This window comes from Cygnus atratus, chromosome 3 (genome assembly GCF_013377495.2).
Source record: "Cygnus atratus isolate AKBS03 ecotype Queensland, Australia chromosome 3, CAtr_DNAZoo_HiC_assembly, whole genome shotgun sequence".
Classification (NCBI taxonomy): domain Eukaryota; kingdom Metazoa; phylum Chordata; class Aves; order Anseriformes; family Anatidae; genus Cygnus; species Cygnus atratus.
The window spans coordinates 36362916-36382912 of NC_066364.1; the positions used below are offsets into that span (position 1 = coordinate 36362916).

At 39.6% G+C, this 19997-nt stretch overlaps 1 protein-coding gene across 7 annotated transcripts in view; it reads right to left on the reverse strand.

Annotated features, from left to right (window-relative positions):
* Window positions 1-14634, reverse strand: part of IBTK (inhibitor of Bruton tyrosine kinase) — a 55449-nt gene extending 40815 nt beyond the window's left edge. For 2 of the 7 annotated variants that reach the window (XM_035559441.1, XM_035559436.2), the window contains exons 1-5: window positions 14410-14631; window positions 6177-6834; window positions 3416-3512; window positions 1882-2006; window positions 143-253 (exon numbers count right to left, since the gene is read on the reverse strand). In XM_035559441.1, coding sequence (XP_035415334.1) covers window positions 143-253; window positions 1882-2006; window positions 3416-3512; window positions 6177-6500 — 657 coding nt within the window. In that variant the 5' untranslated portion in view covers window positions 6501-6834; window positions 14410-14631. Of the gene's footprint in view, window positions 1-142; window positions 254-1881; window positions 2007-3415; window positions 3513-6176; window positions 6835-14409 lie in introns of all 7 variants that reach the window. The other 5 variants (XM_035559439.2, XM_035559440.2, XM_035559435.1 and 2 more) reach the window with 4 other exon arrangements.
* Window positions 14635-19997: the final 5363 nt, after the last annotated feature.

The window sequence follows — 19997 nt, forward strand, 5'->3', positions numbered from 1 at the left end:
AGGGGATATTGTTTATTTAAAATCAACAGTAAATCGACTAAAAAAGTTTTAAGAGTACACTCACAGAAACTCTAATTCAGACTTCCTGTTTGATATCAAAGAAATATCATGCTAGACTACACACAAGACAGGATTAAGATACCAGGCACGTCTGTTCATCACCATGACCCAAACGTCCTCCTTGTCCATGTCCACACGTATAAATTTGACCTTTGTGGGAAAGAAACACCGAGTGGAATTTGCAGAGTACCACCTGAAAGAAAAGGGATAAAAAAAGGGCAGGTCAAGGGAAACACAGGACACATTAGTTTTCTTAGATAATCCCAAAACACCTGTGAAAACTACCTCACAAACAAGTTCAGCTTTATTAAAGATAACTTATCACGATACAGACAGAACTTGTAACCATGAAACTGTATGCAATGCTGCAATACAGAATCTTTAACCCAAGGTTTAAATAACCTAAGCAGTGTTTTCAAAAAGGCAAATAATCAAAAGTTGTTACTATGATATCCTGTTTAGCATGCTTTTATAATTATCTCATCTGAATGCTAACAAACTAAAGAAGAGAAATTGTAATTACTGAATAGATAAAAACGCAGGGAAGAGGCATGATTACAGCCTCACACTGTTGGTCCCCTCAATTGCAAAACCTGCCCTGAAGTTAGTTCAGTTAGCCAACATTTTTTCTATTACCGCTGTAACCAACACAAACCACCTCACAAGGAAAGGGAGAATTCAACTGAAAGTGAAACGCATCTGTTGCATGCATCTCCCTGACCTTTGCTTAGATAGCAAAGTTACAGCAGCTTGTCATACAGATCTGATGACTAGGCTGACCACAGTACAGAGTCCCCAGAACAGATTAAACTACGGTGTAGGCCACTTTATAAAAGAATTCCCATGATTTTAAGTGACAAAGGTACAGGACACCAAGATTTAGGCATACTTCTAGTTATTTCACTGTGTTACCTGTGTAGTAAACCTCTTTAAAAGCTAAGATTTAAGTGAGACAACAAATACTCTCAAAGGTTATGATTTACCTTTTCATGAAAATATGGGTAAGATTCTAGTATTATAGCACAGGCACTACCAAATCAAGTCACAAGGAACACAAAACGCTTTAAATTTAGTATATATTGCCTTAACTTACTTGAAGAGTTTGTATTTATCAAAGGCACGGGCCCTGCAGGCTAGCAAAAGCCCAAAAGATTCAGTTTTAAGTGCAACAATACCAACTCAGAATTGCTGAAAGAAACACATTAAAACTGCTGCAGATTGTTTGCACTAAACGCTTGTTCAACTTCTACTGTAAACTATTCTTAAACAGAAGTCACAAGTTATTAGGAACAAACTACATTAACAGAAGTGCTGTAACAGCACAAGCTGCTTTCAACACAAGATGACTTTTAATTAAACACATACCAAACAAATTCACTATCCCACTTCAGTTCACTATGAGCTGCATAAGAGGTTAGAAACTTAGAAGTTACAGAAGCATCACGCTTCTGCATTATTTTAGTCATCTATAAGCCATATATCCAAGGTAAATCATCAATAACTATCAAAAAGCATTCTCCCCACCAAACACAGAGAACCATAATTTCATTGGGGGATATGGGGACACAAAGCAGCAAAAACATAATACAGCAGGCCAAGTCAAATATTCCCTGGCTGCTCTAAGCTGCTTGCCAGATCAATGGAGACTGCTTACCGAGGAAAAAAAATAGGATGAAAAAATGTAATAATAAAATAAAAATCAGACCCAAGATTTTTTTTCCTCTGTATGTTTTCAAAAGTTGACATTTTTGATAGTTGTTTCCCCCTACACACCCCTCCAGGTTCACTGAGTAAGATGCCTACGTAATACTTCCAGAATACCTGTTTGATATAAACGCTGTTACGAGGAAAGAGGTCCACCAATTCAGGATGATGTTTACTCTGTTGACCGCCATGACCCAAAGTAAAATTTATATTGTTTCCCCAGGTGTAAACTTCTGTGGGATCTGCAATGAAAAATATTATCTCTGCAGCTTGTCAATATAGGAATTTCATGCATACTGAATTTGAAAAGTAACTCCTGCTGTTTCTATTAAAGATTTGAAGAGAAAATTTGTTTAAAAAGATATATTCTTATGAAAAGTAAGATGCTACAACAAAATACTTTGACTACAATGTATAGAAAATCACCACCATTATTCACGCTTATTTTCCAGCTGCATAAAATGCAAGCATTCTACAGCAGTAGATTTACTGTAGATGTTTTCAGAAGATCATTACTACCACCCTAGGTTACATATGCTTTTCTTTTTCAATTTAGTAAAAAGCCTTTCCCAGAAACTCTTATGCACAGAAGCCATAAGCACCTTCATTATCCTTTATTATTTTTTAAATAACCTCTCAGTTACAGTGACATCCGAACACCATTTTCTGATGAGTAGGAAATTGAAATCAATGCACATTCGATCATGTTGCACTACTATTATAAGAACTAAAGAATTTCACAATACATTGCAATGTAAAATTAATACATGAAACTCAGGATTTGCATAACCAAAACCACTTAAATTGACTGGAAAAAAAAGCTGAAAAGGACTTTCACCGTACAACACTACATTTGGAGACATGGAGAAAAGGACATAGAAGAGGGGTACAAAAAGAATAAAATAGCATAAAAATAAGTAAAAAACACCGGAAAAACTTGTTTCCTGTCAAAGAAAACCTTGTGTGCTATGAGTTATTCTTACACAATCATTTCCTATTTCAAGTTACTGTATTTAGAGTGACTGTAGCTAACATACCAAGTTATCTTACTTTAGAAGTATTCTGAAGCTTCAAGAACATATTCCCCCTCTTTTCACAAGAGACACAGAAGTGATGTAAACTACCCTACTGAATTCAAAGACATTGTCTTTGGTAACTTGATAGTCTCTCTGATAACTTGAATTGAGATAAAGAGAAAAATCGTGGAATGGCTTGGAAGATTCCTCTGGAAACCATCTAGTCCAACACCCCTTCTCAAACGCAGTCAGCGAGAGCTGGCTGCCCAGGACCACGTCTTTCTCAGGTTTTGAGTATCTCCAAGGTCCGAGTCTCCACAATGTCTCCGGGCAACCTATTAAATCACTTGCTCTCCTCATCTCCCCCCCACCCCCCCTCTTTTTATTTATTTTTTTTTTTACCTCTATGCCAGTCATTATTTGTCCATTCAGGCTACATATGTGCATTCAGCATCTACTGCCAACATTTTGCACCTGCTGTCTTATGACATTAGTGACACCACATCTTCAGGTATTTGATAACTTATACAGTCCTGATCAGAAACTGAAAATACTGTCTGTGCTGGTATAGACATTAATATGCTGTTGACGTATATCACCTTGTAAAATACAATTTAAGTTATTTGATTTCCTACCAGTTTTCTTGAACACCACATGGATTGGCCTGTCTTTCATCACAAGATCCAAGGCTGATAAGCCTTCCTTATCCTGAACATACAGACTAACACCATGCTGAAATAGAAGCAGAGAAGGGGAAGAGAAAAAGAAAAGCTAAGGTTAACTCCACAGCTCGAAGTAACCCAGGTAAACATTTACAAAGCTAAATAAATCTTTAACTGAACTTTAATAGTGATAAAAGAAAATCTTCAGAATATTTATGGTTAATTTTAAGTAGATCTGGGGAAAAAATAACACGACAAAAAACCAATAGTTTAATTCTGTTCAGCTACACACATTTCATGTTGATTCATTAACTGTGAAATTACTGCATGAAAACTGATTGAGTAATAAGACGTAATCAGGGAGACACAGAGGAAACTCACTTGAAGGTAAAGCACCGCCATCTAGGAAAGGCAAGAAGCAACTATGTACCAAAAAAGCATTTACTATCTTTGAAAAATACATTTTCTTCTACTGGCAAGTTTTTTTCTTGTTATTTAAAAAAAAAAGTTTTGACATGCTAGAGAAGTGAAAAGATTGAAAAAAACTACTATGACTTTGAAAACAAGCAGGGAACAGTAGTTCACAGTTGCTGAGAAAAAAGCAAGAGGACACAAATAGCCAGACAAGATGATTAACCTAGAGAAGATTTACTGGGCGGGGGGGGGGGGGGGGGGGGGAAATCTTATCAACAGGTATAAAAAAATACCTGATAGGAGATGGGTTAAGAGGCATTATCAGTGGTACCCAGTGATAATCCAAGTGGCAATGGGCACAAATTGAAGTACAAGAAATTCCATTTAAACATATAAAAACATTTTTATTGGACTGGTGTTAGAACACCAGAATGCAGGTGTTTGGATGAGACGATCACTCAGAGATCCCTTTATAGCTCAGCTATTTCATAATTATATTCTATAATCCCTTCCTGTCATTGCTATAATACCTTAAGAACACTTGCTCTTAATAACACAGTACAGCAGAGAGACTTTGGTTAAGGAACTGGAAGGTAGAGCACTCTCTATGACTCATCCTGCTTCTTAAAGAAATATCAACAGAGCCACCTGTCATAAAAACCTCACTCATTTATGCAAATGATAGAAAAGTAGAATACATTTGGGGAAACCAGCACAGATCTCATATAAGCAAGCATCAAAAATGCAGACACACGTTAGAGGATGGAATACCTTTTCAAATATCACATACGGTTTTGAGTTTTCTAAAGAACAGAATCACTTACAATTCTCGTAAAAACATTTATTTTGAAAAGAAAACCTCTTCACTATGTAGGAGTATGGCACATGAAATACGTATTTATCAGTTATGAGAACCTCAAGAATAACTACTGGAGCCACAGCTATTTTGGTTAAACTGCTTGTTGAAAGCAGAGAGTTTAACACTTAAAATTCCAACGACTAGCCATTTGTAAAAGGCTAAAGTCAAAATGGAAAAATCTCAGCCTTAATAAGTTTACTTTAAGTCACCCTGAACCAAATATTTCATTATCTCACATGGTTAAAGGGAGCCTGACCCTCTCAACCACATGTAGCTCTTCCTGTTGCTGTACTTGGGGTAGGAGGAACAGAGGGAAGAGCAAGCAAAACTTAAAAAAAACCAACTTGCTGAGAAGCAGGGAAGAAACAGCAATTGCAAGAAAGGAAGGAAGGGAACTGAGTGAAAGCCCTGGTTAAACCATAAATGAAATGGAGATTCACTTAATAAAATGCTGTGCATCTTGAACTGCTTCTCTCTCAAACCTAAGATCCATTGCTAATTGCTACTCCATCCAAGCTCATATTATTTTACGCTGTCTAAAAATACTAATTGGTATAATTACTGGCGGGTTGTCCTGGTTTCAGGTAGGACAGAGTTAATTTTCCTCCTAGTAGCTGGCAGGGTGCTATGTTTTGGATTAGAATGAGAAGAGCGCTGATAACATGCTGATGTTTTAATTGTTGTAGAGCAGTGCTTACACCAAGCCAAGGACTTTTCAGCTTCTCGCTCTGTCCTGCTAGCGAGCAGGCTAGGGATGCAGCAGGAGCTGGGAGGGGACAGACCCAGGACAGCTGACCCAAACTGGCCAAAGGGGTATTCCATACCATCTGACGTCATGCTGAACAATATATAGGGGTGGCTAGCCGGGGTGGGGGGGCCGGCTGCTCGGGGGTAGGCTGGGCATCGGTCAATGGGTGGTGAGCAATTGCATTGTGCATCACTTATTTTGTACACATTATTATTATTAACACTATTATTATTATTGTTATTGTTATTTTCCTGTCTTAATAAACTGTCTTTATCTCAACTCACAGGCTTCACTTTCCTGTTTCTCTCCCCCATCCCAGAGAGGGAGGGGGGAGGGTGAGCAAACGGCTGTGTGGTGTTTAGCTGCCAGCCGGGCTAAACCACAACACGGGTCTATTTTTGCAACGTCTTTAGTCTCACATCAAGTTCATTCTGCACTTTTCAGATCCTAACACCAATACTGTTCGTACAAACCAGTCTTTAAGGAAGTCTCCAATTGATCAAGCAGCCTGACTCAGTGCTGATTTCTGTATGGGCAAAGACAGACACCTTTGATAAATACAAAGACAAGTTTCAAGTAAATCAGTGCACTGTGATTTAAACAAAGTAAGTCTCAAGAGGCTTTCCATCAAGTTTAAAAATCTACTTTTCTAGAAGTTATACAACTCTAAAAATTGTAGATACCAAGGAAAATGGCAGCTGCAAATTACTCACCTTCAGTAATGACAAAACACAATCAATGTACCCATAAAATATACTTCTGTGCAAAGCTGTCCATCCAGATTCCTTGTCTTTTGCTGAGAGATCTACTCCTTTGGTCTCAGCCAACCAGTCTAGCACACCTTTTTTGCCACAAGATGAAGCAAGATGTAGAACGTTTCTACCAAAGGCATCCTTTATAGTTGCAGCATTGTAGCAGTAAGAAGAGAGAAAGGCCTTGATCTGGCCTTCACTTCCTCTGGTTACTACAGAGATCACATCCAGGGCATGCTGTAGAGATCGACACTTTGAAGTGCAGTCTGGCATGAGAGAATTCATCTTCACTTCGGAGGCTGCTCCTCTCCTTAAGGGGAACAACCATCAAGGTATATCAAGGCACTCCGATTCAGTATACAACACAGTGCCTTCAAAAAGTTGTAATTCCAAGGACGTAAATCCAGTTTTATTGAGCTGCCATTAGAAAACTTATGTTTGGCACTTGATCCAAATAAATATTTATAAATATATACTTTAAGAAGTCTTATTTCACCATCATATATAACAAATACTGTTGTCCACAGAAATTCCAAAGAGAACTACCTCACGTGTGGGGAGGGGGATTCCCCCTCCACACACCCTTGTTCTTCTAAAACTCCATAATTGCAAGGGAGACCTGAAAGAGAACAAAACAGAACAGATCAGTCAACAGAAAATCTTTTCCCCATCAACTGTACCAAATTAAATGCACATCAAATTAGAGCTTATGAATACAAGAGCAATGTGGCAAAGGTTAACTGACTCCTCATGCCATCTGAGCTTAAATGAGGCATTCAGCCGGTCTAAAAATCCATGACTCCCTTCCCCACCCCATCCTCAGAAAATACCTCCTCCCTTCCTTTGACATAAGTCTTTGAGGCTACACAGTGAACTGCTGCAAAAAGTAACCTAAAGAACAACAACAACAAAAAAATCCTTTCCCAGCCTCCTTAGGACCCTAATAGTTTCCTAATCATATTATTACTTTGTGATCATAAAGCAAAGACTGAACTGAAGGACTGCTGGGAAAAACAAACAAAAAACACACAGGTGTTGAGTACATCTTGGCTGACAGAAGCTTTGTCAGTCCCACCCAGGCAGAGGGAGGAACCACCGCAGTTTCCTTTGGCAACTTCAATGACGGATTATCCTCAGGTTGTCTTCCCTGGCTTGAACGTCCACCCATTTCCCCACAAAGCAGGCTTTTCTCCACCACTCCCAGAGCTACTGACAAAGGTGAGAGGGAGGACAGCAAGAAATCAAAGAAAAGCAACTAGTACAAGAGACATGAATTCAGACTGCTGCAGTCATGCAAGGCAAAGGTCGAAAGCTCCTGGAACTGGCAGGAAGAAATGATGGTCTAGGTTGGATGGCGATGGGGCGCATATCTGTGCATACTTATATATGTATACTTTAATATGCAGATATTATGGATATGCTTACTGTATTTTAGCATATCTATCCTTCTTTGGCATATACTTTATGAAATGTAAGCAAGGCCTGACAGAAGCACTCATCTAGCCTATCAAAAATGTGCAGGTATATTTAGAGTGTTACAGCTCACAAACTCGAGAGAATAAAAATTACACATAAAACCATCTAAAGTAGAAAAAGTGAAGTATACACATCACCAATGCATTGCATAAAGCAAACTGCTATTCAGTCCCAAAACACTTCACACTAACATTTCAAGCATAAGCATCAAACTGAGTTGAGGAGTGTTAAATCACATCAAACTCCTTGATGGTTTTGCTCGCTATTCAAACTGCAGTTTAAAATCATTCTACCAGCGAGTAAAATATTCCAGAAGAAGTCAGACAGTGTTACCATGAAAGATGGATACATAAAACTAAAAATGTTAACAAATCCTCAAAAAAAAAAATCTATCATTCCAGCTCAGCAGTCAATGTAGACCTGCATAAGTACAGCCATGCATGCTCCACTCCTTGCCCTCTCCCCAAAAGCCTGTTGATCTCAGCTTCCTTTGTTCTCAGGCGCTGAACATATAACAACATTTTGCTACTGCCTCTACCTGCAAAGATACTTCAAGGAAAAATGACTGTTTGGAAGAAAAATCAGAAATCCCAGTCCTCCTCCTGTTTCAAGAGTTATCATTGATTGCCACACAGTTTAAAACGATCAGTGTAAAGCAAATGCTAGTGATGGAATCTAAACTTTTGAGAGAATAAACAAACCAATAAATAACCCACAGTTCTAATCCAAGAGCATTTAAACATCTCATGACAAAGCCTCCAACAATTATTCTTCCTCCTCATTCAGAAGGGATTAAGTACTTGGATTGGAAATCTACAGATCACAGTCATTCACTAGGTACTTTCAAAAACAATTTAAGAGCAGTGGAGAAAAAGTCTTTATTCCCTATAATTTAGTCCCTCATCTGTCTGGGAGCAACATTCAAAAAATGGTTCTGACTTTTAGATTGCCATTGCATCACACACTCTTCTAAACAGCAATCATTCTAAAACTTATTTGAACATCTATAGGAAAAACATCAGAAGTGCTATTATTATCTTCAAACCACTTTGTCATATTTCATCAATACTCCACTAGGCAATAAAATCATGCTGTGGAAGAAGTAGGAATTTCACTTCATGCCTTGTGAAGCGCATATTACGTATTATTAATTTTTAAGACATTGCTAGTAGTGCTACAAAGAAAAGTAAACATAAAAAGCACAAAGAAAAATTCCTCAGGGAAGTCATAAATAAAGTTGACTAATCTGTAAGGCCCAGTGGAACGAAATGGCACCACCACCCAAGGCAGCAGCCCTGCCATGCCCCACAGCATACCTTCCCTTGGCAAATACTCATCTATTTACAACACTGAACTGCACGGGTAAAGGGTTCAAGATGAGAACGTACATCCTGGTTCCAAAAGTGTGCCATTACAAGAAAGGAACAGACGGGCAAGAGAAAAACTGCTTCTTTAAAACACCTGAGCTCTAGCCTAAGGAACCAAACACCAAAACACTGTGGACAACAAACCAATTATCAAAAGGATGAAATGTCTTCAAATAGACAGAAATACAACCCTGCCTACCTCACATGAATGCCATTATGGTGATACTTACTGCAGCTATGTGAAACATGACTCTGCTGAATTACTTCTTTGTAAGTCATCCTAACCCAGCCCTCCTTTTCTATAAACATTGCAACACTAGGTACTATATTTGTACATCGATACATGCACCTTGCGTTTCAAGACAGATGGCTGTCACTCAAGGTTTCAACCCTCCACAATAATGACACACCAATAACAGTCACATTATTACAATATCTGAAAGGAGTTGATAATCAGATCTTGCTGTTTTGAAATATGAAGTAGGTCCTTAAGCGAAACCTTTCAACTTTAAAATTGTGAAGTGATGCTCATGTCTGCGTGAAAATCTTGCGATTGCTGTCAAAATGCTTAGTTCTAGTATATGATGTCTCAGCTTAATGACCAGCATCTAAAACAAGCTCAAAATGGGTACAGCACCAGCAGATACTTCTATAGATGTTTCACCATTATCTAAATTCATGTAATAACACTAGTGTCTTCCTAACACTGCAGTTATTGAAAGGCAAATATGTAAGTAAGATTAACACCCTTTAAACATTTTTATGATACAATGGGTTGGAATTCAAATTCTTCTTGATTAGCATTTTCATTATAGAAAAAAGTTGACACAAAATGGAGGAATTGGAACAATACTCAGACTATCTCGAAGATGTCTTTATTTCAGCATCAAGTGGTTTTCTGCATTTTCCCTCAAGAGACACGAGCTACTTAGTACAATATTCACAGCCCAAGAAAACTTAAAAAGATTACCGCCAAGCTGGAGGCAATTGCAAAGCAGGAACAAAGCCTTTGTGGTATCTGGCCTCCTGGAAGTGAGACCTCCTACTTGGCTCTTTCTCTAGAGAGGGCCAAGCACCACCGCTCCTCAGCTGCCAGCCTCCCTCCAAGCAGAGCTGCTTTAAAGGAATGTTTTCTCTTTACATGCTACCAAGTATAAGGGCTATGGATAGAGAGGAGCCCTCTGACTTTACAGAGTCAGAATTCCTCCAGCAGGAGAAGTCTCTACCTACTATGCTGTCTCAAATTTCTGTTTCTTTCAAGGAGTTACTGCAAATAGGCAGAAATTTGTCACTCTTATGAAGTCTAAGCTCAAAGCTGTCACATCTCTCTCAAGTATGAAACTAAGATCCTACACATCTGTCAGAGTAAGCTAAGAAATCCTATAACAACTAAGGATGACAATGGTACATGTCTTTTCCTGCAACCATCAGAGTGCATCTTGAGATTCTGTTCAACGTTTGGAACAATAAACAAAGCAGGCAGAAGCAGCTTCCCACTGGGGAGCTCTAGAAGTCTCGCAGCACATCAAAGCTGCTTACAAGGGATTGCTGGTGGGTTAGGGGTCTTCTAGTCCAAGGGTTCTGTTGAGCTTTCTCATTATCTGAGATGCTTCCCAGAAGAGATAAAAATATATAATCAATTATATTCTGGTAACATGAAATCTCAGAACAATAAAGCCTGAAGAAAGAGGTGCCAGCATAGAGGCAGCCTTAGGAACTCCCGATCTGTTTCCTGGTCACTGTCTTCAGAAGCCAAATCCAGCAATGGCAGAGCGTATCCAACAACATTTTTGTGATGTCTGGAACACTGACAGTCAGCACAGAGAGATCACGAGCTAATAGGCGAAGGAAAATACCAGACTGTTCACAGCCACTTCTGCACGACCTTATTCTCTATTAACACTTTTTTTTTTCATAAAAAGTGTTTCCACACACACCTGGCTTAAAAGTACAGGGGTGCTCTCAGAAGAGAAGGGTAACCAACACCTACCTGGCATTTGCCACAAACAGACACTGAAAGTGCCAGCCTGCGAGGTGCACACACATTTGATACTGGAATTCATGTCTACGGTATTTCAGATTCTTCCTGAGGACAGCCTATTATATCGAACAATCAGAAATTATGTCTACAAGAAAAAGTACTGTATCTAGCAAAATCTGGCTAACACGGACGTGGACACCATACAAAGGCAGTGGCCAAGTGCTGGGTAGTTTCTTTGTTGTTGTTCCCAATAGCACAAAAGACAATGGCCCTGGCACAGAAGTAAAAGAGAAAACAAGAAGAGATTCCGGCAGGGAGAATTCAATGCTCCATGAGGACGGACTGCTGGGCTTGCATCTCCCATGTGCACTGCATTACAGTAACTCAGCTGCTGAAAGAGCGATATGGCTTTGAAACCCAGCTTCTGGACGCTTTAATAAGAACATATTTCTTGAGACCTTATTTAATCATTAAATTAGCGTAACCTGTCCTCATCCCATTCACTGTTCTGTTTTCTTTTTTCTTTTTAATTTATTTTTAAGTGGTATTGGTTTTTTTCTAACTAACAATTGCATCCAGGATGCACTTGGTGAAAAATTACCTGATGTTGGGCTCTCCTATAATCAAAGTGTGTAACGGTTTCTATTTTTCATAAAAGAAAGAAGACTAGAGATTTCTTTGTCAATACTAATATCCCTCTTTTTTTTTTTATTAGTGTAAATAACATTGCTTTTAAGAAAATGCAAAATTCATTCACTCTTTCTTTTGATAGTAAGTTGCTAGAAGCTTAAACGAAGACTTACGACTGGCAACATCAGACTTCAATATGGTAAATCGAACCTACTAAGTGCACTGTGAGTTCTTAAAGATTTCCAGGGTGTTTTTTCGCTTTTGTTTTGATTTTCGAACCAGTATACTGATATTTACTAATATTCTCCAAGTTAGTCCATTCACAGTGGTTTCATAACATTACAGAAGACCTGTAGACATAACAGCATGGGAAATCTGAAAACTTTACTAATCAAGTAATCTGCTTTGTGAAGTAATCATAAAAAAAGATTACAGCTTACAGAATTGAAGACCTGGTTGTTTGCTAGCATGTTACTGATTTTCCAGGATCTTCTGATGACTGAAGTCTTACTTAAAGACATTAACACATGTTAGAGTAGCAGTTTAGAATCTGACAAAAGGGACTAGCAAATTGAAGCTAGGTGGTAATGCAGTAAATGTAGCACTGACATTAAGCAACGTATCCTCAAGGATGCATAGCAAGATGCCAATGAAGACAGATGAATTCCTAGATAAATAACAGCAAACACACCCTTGAGCTATAAGCAGCACATTGACCAAGGCTTTAAAGAAGAGCGAGATTACTACTAATTCCTACTCAGGAGATTACATCTCCATAAAGCATTTAACCTGTTCAGAAATCCTCTACACATTTGCTGGAAGTCTGAACACATCAATCAAGATTATAGAACCCCCTGAACAATATTATTTGAACATATTGGGGGGGCGGGTTTGTGGTGTCTGAGTATCAAAAAAGGGGAAATTAAGAAATTTAAGCTAGATGCCTTCTCCAGGTGATTTGGAAACAAGATGGTCCCAAATAGAATCCTAAAAACATAGTTTTCTCAACAATTTTAATGGGGCATTGCATACAAGACATGGAAAGTAATGGTTCTGCTCTTCTCAATACACAAAGCAGCAGGTAGAACTCTGCCTCTAGTTCAGATATTAAATTTTAAGAGAAGCAGGTAAGTGGAAGACGACTGTGGAAAGAGCAATTAGGATTCAAACGGTTTACAAAACAACCTGTGAGTATAGCCTGAACAAACAGGATCTGTTTTATCCCTCAGCTGTGCTTTCTACAGACCACAGTCTTCAAACAGGAAGGTTATTTACAAAAAGAACAAATATCAATCTGTTATCCCTGACAGTGGAGTAAGTACTCATTCATTCAAATTTCACAGAAGATTAAGATTATGTCAGGAATCACTTTCAAAAGATACGCTGATCGCAAATAAGGCTACCCACAGGTATTCTCAAAATGGACTAGACAAGCAACCTGGCAAATTTTAAATAGATATCACCTGCCTAGAAGTAAAGCTACGGACAAAATTCAACTGAATTTATAAAATAGCAGGTTCCACTATGCCTGCTATGCTCCCTTAGTTGTGGCAGATCCAAGCTGCTGCATTTACTAGGCTGGGGCTTCTCTGCTACCACTTAGAAACCCTGCAGCTGGTGGCCTTTAGATGTTCTCCAGACTTTCTGCAACTTTTGCCTTTGCATTGAGGACGGCATGATCCTTATCGGGATGAGACAATCAGTGATTCAGCCTTTTGACATAACTTCTTTCTTTAAGAGAATGCCAACGACTCTAGCCCATTTGCTCCCAAGACTGCTAACAAACACTCTGAATCGAAGGCAGACGGTCTGTCAAACAAGCACCAAAGTATCACTGAGCGCTAAATTCAGCTGCAACACCTCAGAGAAGTTCAGCTTATCAGAAATAACAAGGTATCTCTGTTAACACCTCATGAACAGGAAACTGTGAAATACCGTGCTTCGCTTTTCTGGAAACAGTGAAAACTACATAGTTTAATAGCATTAGCAAAAATTAAAACGTAGAAAAAATGGTAACACAGAAGCACAGTTACACACGTTTCCACAATACACTGGGATCCTGCTCTAGATTTTAAGAATATCTGTCTTTCAGTAAAAGTGAAGAGTAACGAACCAAGAGTGCCTTCTAGAATTTCACTGTATTTAAAGCTCCATGAGATAAATAAATCAAGTCTTAGACTTCGCAGACTTTTCTGTATGAACTCAGAACTTTTAGTAAAGTGTTGTTAAAAAGTACCCACATCAGATGTTCCTATGTGCTTTTATATTTACTTTTTGTAAGTCCCAAGCTGTGGTCCCTGAAGACAGACAACTACATTGACCACGTCAGCAATGAAAGGGCCGGACGCCGAAGATCAGGTGGCCGGCCTCAACCAGGCCACACACAGACATTTTTTTGACCCAACTAGGCGATTTCAACTCTCCAGCGCTCAATGCTGCAGCTCGGCAGCAACACCGTGAGCTGCTACCAGAGACAGCAGGCAAACACCCCCGGGAGGGCCAGACACAGCAAAGGCTTCCCAGGAACCTCCAGCTAAGGAGAGCGGAGGCTGCCGCCAGCGCCTGACGCGTCTCTCAGAGCCAGCCCCAGACTTTGGGGGGCGGCAGGGGGGCCGGTGGCCGCTTTAACAGCCACGTAGCGCGGCAGCGAGGACCGCGCGGCTCCCCGGCTGTCCCAGCGGAGCCCCCCCCGGTGTCCCCGTCCCGGTCCCCCCCGACACACCGGCAGCCCGCCCCTTACCAGTCGCTAGATGAATGGACTCGGCCGGGCAGGGCGGGAGGCGCGCTGGGCAGCGCGGGGGCTCATCCTCAGTGACGCCGGGACAGGGCCAGGCCGCTACGGGTACCGCGGCACCTCAGGAGGCGGCGGCCGGTGCCAGCGGAGCAGCGAGCGGCGAACGAACAGCGGCCGCCGCACCCCTGAAGAAGCAAGCAGCCGATTGGCCAAGGCGCCGCCGCAGCTCGCGCGCTGATTGGCTGCGGCTCACGCCACGGCCACGCCCGCCGCGGCGGGGCCCGGATTGAGTGACAGGCAGGGTGGAAGGGGGCGGGGCCTGCGCGTCACGGCTGTGGAGGGACGCCGTGAGGCGGGCAAGGGTTAAAACAAAATGGCGGCCGCGCTACCACGGGGGGGCGCGCAAGGGTTAAAACAAAATGGCGGCCGCGGTCGTAGTGCGCGTCGTATTCTGAGCGCGGGAAAGGACAGCGGGGAAGGAGTGTGTGAGGGAAAAACATATGAGGTGGTTCACGGGTTTTTCCTGTCAGTTTTCATGGGAAAAGGAAAACTGTGGCCACGCAGCTAGAAGTGTTGGCTGCGAGATCGTGAAACACTATCAATTGGTAGAATGAAACAGGCAAAGGACACAGGCCCCTGCCTAAAAAAAATGTTAAAACCATCTCGGAAGAATTATTATCAGCATCTTAGGCTGTCCCAAAGGAACAAAAGGTGAAGAGATGCAGCTTGCCTGGCTGTGAGCAAAATTTCTGACAGGGCAGTGCCTCTCTGGGAGGTCTCAAGCACAAATCATTAAATAACCCATCTGTAGGTCTCTAGGAAATAAAGAAGTAAGAGAAAGCATCCAGAAGGCTTTATCGAGACAGATTGTCTGAAGCTGAAGCCAATGAAATTTCTCACTGACACTGCAAGTGGTCTAGTTTACATGATACACCTTGATTTTTGTGAGGCTTTTGACACCAACCCACAGGGCAGTCTCGTAAGCAAGCTTGTTAAGTGCGCAAGGATTTGACAAATCAATCTTGCAAAGTAATTACCTATGGTTCACTTAGTGGGTGTCTGAAGTAAACTCCACTTCTACTTTTTAAATATATATATATATATATTTTTGGATGATGTAATAGGAGGTGCAAATTACAGTTTAATCTGGAATAGGATTTGGATTTTGCATTGTTGGGTGGGAAGCTAGGAACCAGAACAAGTAGTACCCAGTGTAAAATAGAAAAAAAAATACCACTTTTTTCAAAATAGAAAGGAAAGACAGGCTGTATTAATATTTATGCCAATGGCCAGAATTTCTCTGTGTTTATTTAACGCCACAATTTTATTACCAGATTAGTGAAAGCATTAAGGAGTTTAAAACAACCTAGCTATTTTTTAACCACAAAACATTTGAAGTTGAAAAAAAAAAAAAGTATTCTTCAGCAGCAGTTTAATTTGGGGAAAATTGAGTAGAAGTTGTGTGTAGGTGAATCACAGGCATTTTTTACTCAGGCCATCTGCCCCAGTTAATGTGAACTCTGCAGTCAGCCTTCTGTATTTCACTGTACAAAGGTTCAGTTTGCCAGCAGTCATTCCTCTTTGTAACTAACTCTGCATACTGTGTGAAGTTTATTTATGCATTATTTTCCTAGTGATAGCTTCTTTCTCCTTCAGTCACGAACGTGTCTCAGAGGTGGCCTTGCTACAAGTATGCTGCCAGCTGGCCTACAAACAGTAATGACCATCTGGGGAGATAAGGAGGTCCAAATACAGCTGAAGTCAGCCATAAACAATGCTTTGTTGTACAATAATAAATTCAAGTGAATAGCTTGGGCAGGCATCCTTTGGAGAGGTAAACAGCACAGTGGAAAGATCAAGGGGCTTAAAAGAGAACAAGGCCCAAGACAACAGTGGTAAGTTCTATATGAGAAAAATAATTTCTAACATGCTGGAGTGCCTTTTAGGTGCTTACTCTTTCACACAGCTCAAAATACAACTGTAAAGAATAGAAAACTACGGGGGATACAGAAAACTTTGAAAATAATCATGAGTCATGAATAGGACCTGATGTAGTCCATTGGGTCAGAAAAAGCCTTGGCAGAATAACCAACAGTCTTTTAGCAATGGGTTTCAGTGCAAAAGTTTGATCTCCTCTGCAGGAGTTTTAATATTTTGGTAGAAAGGCAGGATATTAACTACTTTACCTATTGTTTATTGTTGAGGCTTTCCTACTTGTCTTCAGCTCAAAGGCCTGCAGTAGAAATTCCTTCTATCTTGCATCACCTCTGCAAGAGCAGCCAACTAATGAATGCCATTCACAGTATCAGGATGATGTAGTTTGATTTGCAGAGATATGTTGAGGTGATAAAATAACTTGTAATAAAACAAAAAAAGGCTAACTTGAACCTCTGTTTAAATTACTGGTTTTGTCAGTTTTGTTTTTGTTTTTCAGCAATGGAAAATTACAACATAGTTGTGGAAAATATGCTATTTTAAGCCTTTCAGGAGGCTTCATCTCCAAACAGTGGAGATGAAAAAACTGTAGCAAAACCCTGAAGAATCTTTCCTAAGTGGATGATCCAATATCAAGATTTTTGGGTTCTTGAAGCATGTAGTACATGTCTGAGAGTTTGGAACTGTTCATCTTTCTTTTTTTTTTTTTTTTTTTTCAGTCTATGGTGGAAAGGTCTGAATTATCACAAATAAATATGTAATTGTTGTATAGGAAAAAATATGTCTCTGACCATTGCAGTTACCTTTTATAGTAAGAATAGATTTGTAGCCAAAAATCCCTCAGAAATGGAAAGAGCAACACTTAAAAAGGAAAAACAGTATACTTACCCATCTCCATAATTTGCAGAGGAACAACAGTTTTGAGAGTCTTAATTAGCCTCCAGAGTGTATTTTTTGTGTTAGTATGCATCTCAGTTCATTGACTGTTGAAGGAGCTATAGATTGACTGTGCTCCAAATGTGTATACTCATTTAAGGTAAGGGGAGATTAACCTAGGCTATAGGGCAGACATTATCCCATTAGGCAGCTTTCCGGCAATCCATGAATCCTTTCGATCCATCCAGAACAGTCTGCAGAAATACTGAGTTCTGTGCCTTGTCTGCTGCGCCAAGCTTAGGTCAACGGAGGAATTAGGGGAGAAGGTGTAAGTCATCGTAAAGAAAAAATGTACTCTGCACTTTGTGCTATCTCTGTAACAATCTCATAACAGATTATTGAGATTGATTCTGAATGTTGAAAAAAGATAGTAATTACTTTTATCAGCCAGTAATCCAAAAGTTCAGACTATATATCAAAAGTGAACATAATTAATCTTTTTCCTTTTCAGCTACACTAAGAGTCTGGTGATGGATTTCTGCCTTCAAATTTCTATTTATGTGCCTCAGATGGCCTAATTATTACCAGTGTCCTCTGGAGCCTTGAGTAATAATTCTTATTGGCAGCAGTAATACTCTCTGCTGAAAAAAAAAAAAAAATCAACTCCAGGCTTATCTTCTGCTCATACTAAATAAGTTTCCAACGATCTTTTTGTTTTATGAACTTGAAAAGAGCAGAAGAATATAAAATATTTGGAAATTTGTATTACAAAGCTAACAGAGGAAGATTCACTATAGCACCCCTTAGCAGGTAAAGCTTGTGCTTTGCAATGCAAAAAATAAACTATTTATCAGATAGCCACACACTCAAAAAAGCTATTTTTATTACCACTAAGGGATCTCCAAATACATAAACAAAAATGCATTTTGCTTTAAGAAACCCTATTAAATCAGAGAGACAGGTTTACTGAATTCTATATACCAATAGTGTCTGAGAAAATATGAAGTCTGAGGCTAAAATAGCACAGAAAGGAGGATGGTGACGTGTGGAGACTCCCTGAAGTCTACTCAGTCTTCTTCAGAGCTTCCCTGTGAAGGTAAAGTAGGAAATGAAGGTGCAAGGAGTATCAAGGAGCTTTCACTCAACAAGCTTCAGGAAAGCATTTTCTTCACCTTGCAAGACTGGGAACTCCAATGTAGCCAAGGCATGTCAGATACTCTGACATCTCTTCTTTAACGCGTGAGATCTCCAGGGCGTCAAATTAGACCCTGACAGCATTTCTGATATCCAAGGTATATTTTGTGTTACTATGCTAGTTCAGAGACACAGAAAGAATAGTTAGTCACGAGCAATACAAGCTGTGTTCAATAAGAAAGCAGTCCCACTTTTGTACAGAATTGCAGAGAATGCACAGAGAATGAAATCCCCACAGCCAGTAGACACACCTTTGCACTTACCTTGCAGTGCCATCTACAGTCTAAAAACTCGTCTGACACACAGATGATACCACAGTATTATTTGGTTAGCAGCTTAGAGTTAGCAGAGTAATTCTGCAACAACACTTGAGAGCACTGCTGTTTTGTTCATACTCAGAGCTCACTGAGTGTCCAAGGACTTAAGGCACTTGTCTTGAGCTAATCTCAGCTGTGCCAGTGGCACACTGAGTATTGTGTCAGATACTGGGGGCATGTTCATAATTCCTCATTCCCAGCATGGTCTGTCTCCATACAAAATCAGAGAGAGAATGTGCTCCTCAGCTAGGACTGCTCAAAACAGGAATTTAATTTACCTGCTTTAAATTGTCCCTTGTGTGAGACAGTTTCTGACCGTTGACTCAGTGCAAAATAGGGTGGAATGCGATTTTGTTTGTCCAAAATTGTGTTGAAACCTGTGAATGAAAGGCTGTATGTGAAATAATAAACATTTCATTACTTACAATTTGAGATTCACTTTTGCTTTAGTGTATGACAAAAGTACAAATGAATATGCAGGCAAAACTATAAAAGGCATGAGTAGAGTTTCTTTTTCTACAGTTTTTAAAATAAAGCTGTGCCAAAATTGGGGTGGGGAGAGAAGGAGGTGTTAAAAAGGTTCATATTTCCTCTCAAGTAATTCCAACTTACCCAGCTATCATCTAGGACCACTTTAAAAAGGTCATGCATATGTACATTTATATTTCAGACAATGTATCAGGAAATATATAGAATATATACCTATACATTTTAAAAAGAAATGCATTATTTATTTTTTTGTTACGGATTTCAAGTTTGATTATAGCAATTTTGATACATCTGTCTGATTTTTCTGCTGCGGATTCTAACTACAAAACCAAGCAGCAGCGTATTTATGAACCACTGCTTTACAGTGCATAAATATACACTGTACTTTTTTATCACCACAGAACCGTGGCTATAGTCTTTAAGGTTACTGAAAATTTATGAGTATTTTTTTTCATCATGAAAAATGCATTTTCATATACTACTGAATGTTCATTGTGTTTGGTACAGTGTTTGGCCACTAGATGCCACTGTCGAGACACATTTGCTTTCCTTTCATCCGGCTTCTCCATAGTCAGGAAAACCAAATTATGTATATACATATGTATGTGTATATATATACACATATATATATATATTTGTTAGCAGCATTTTGGAAAGCCTTGTTCTTAAAACAAGAATTGAAGAAACTCAATTTTCTAGTGAATATGGGATAGTTTCCTGAACAAGAACCAGGGAATATTCTTTTGAGACTACTGCAAGTAAATGAATTCATTTTGTATTTAG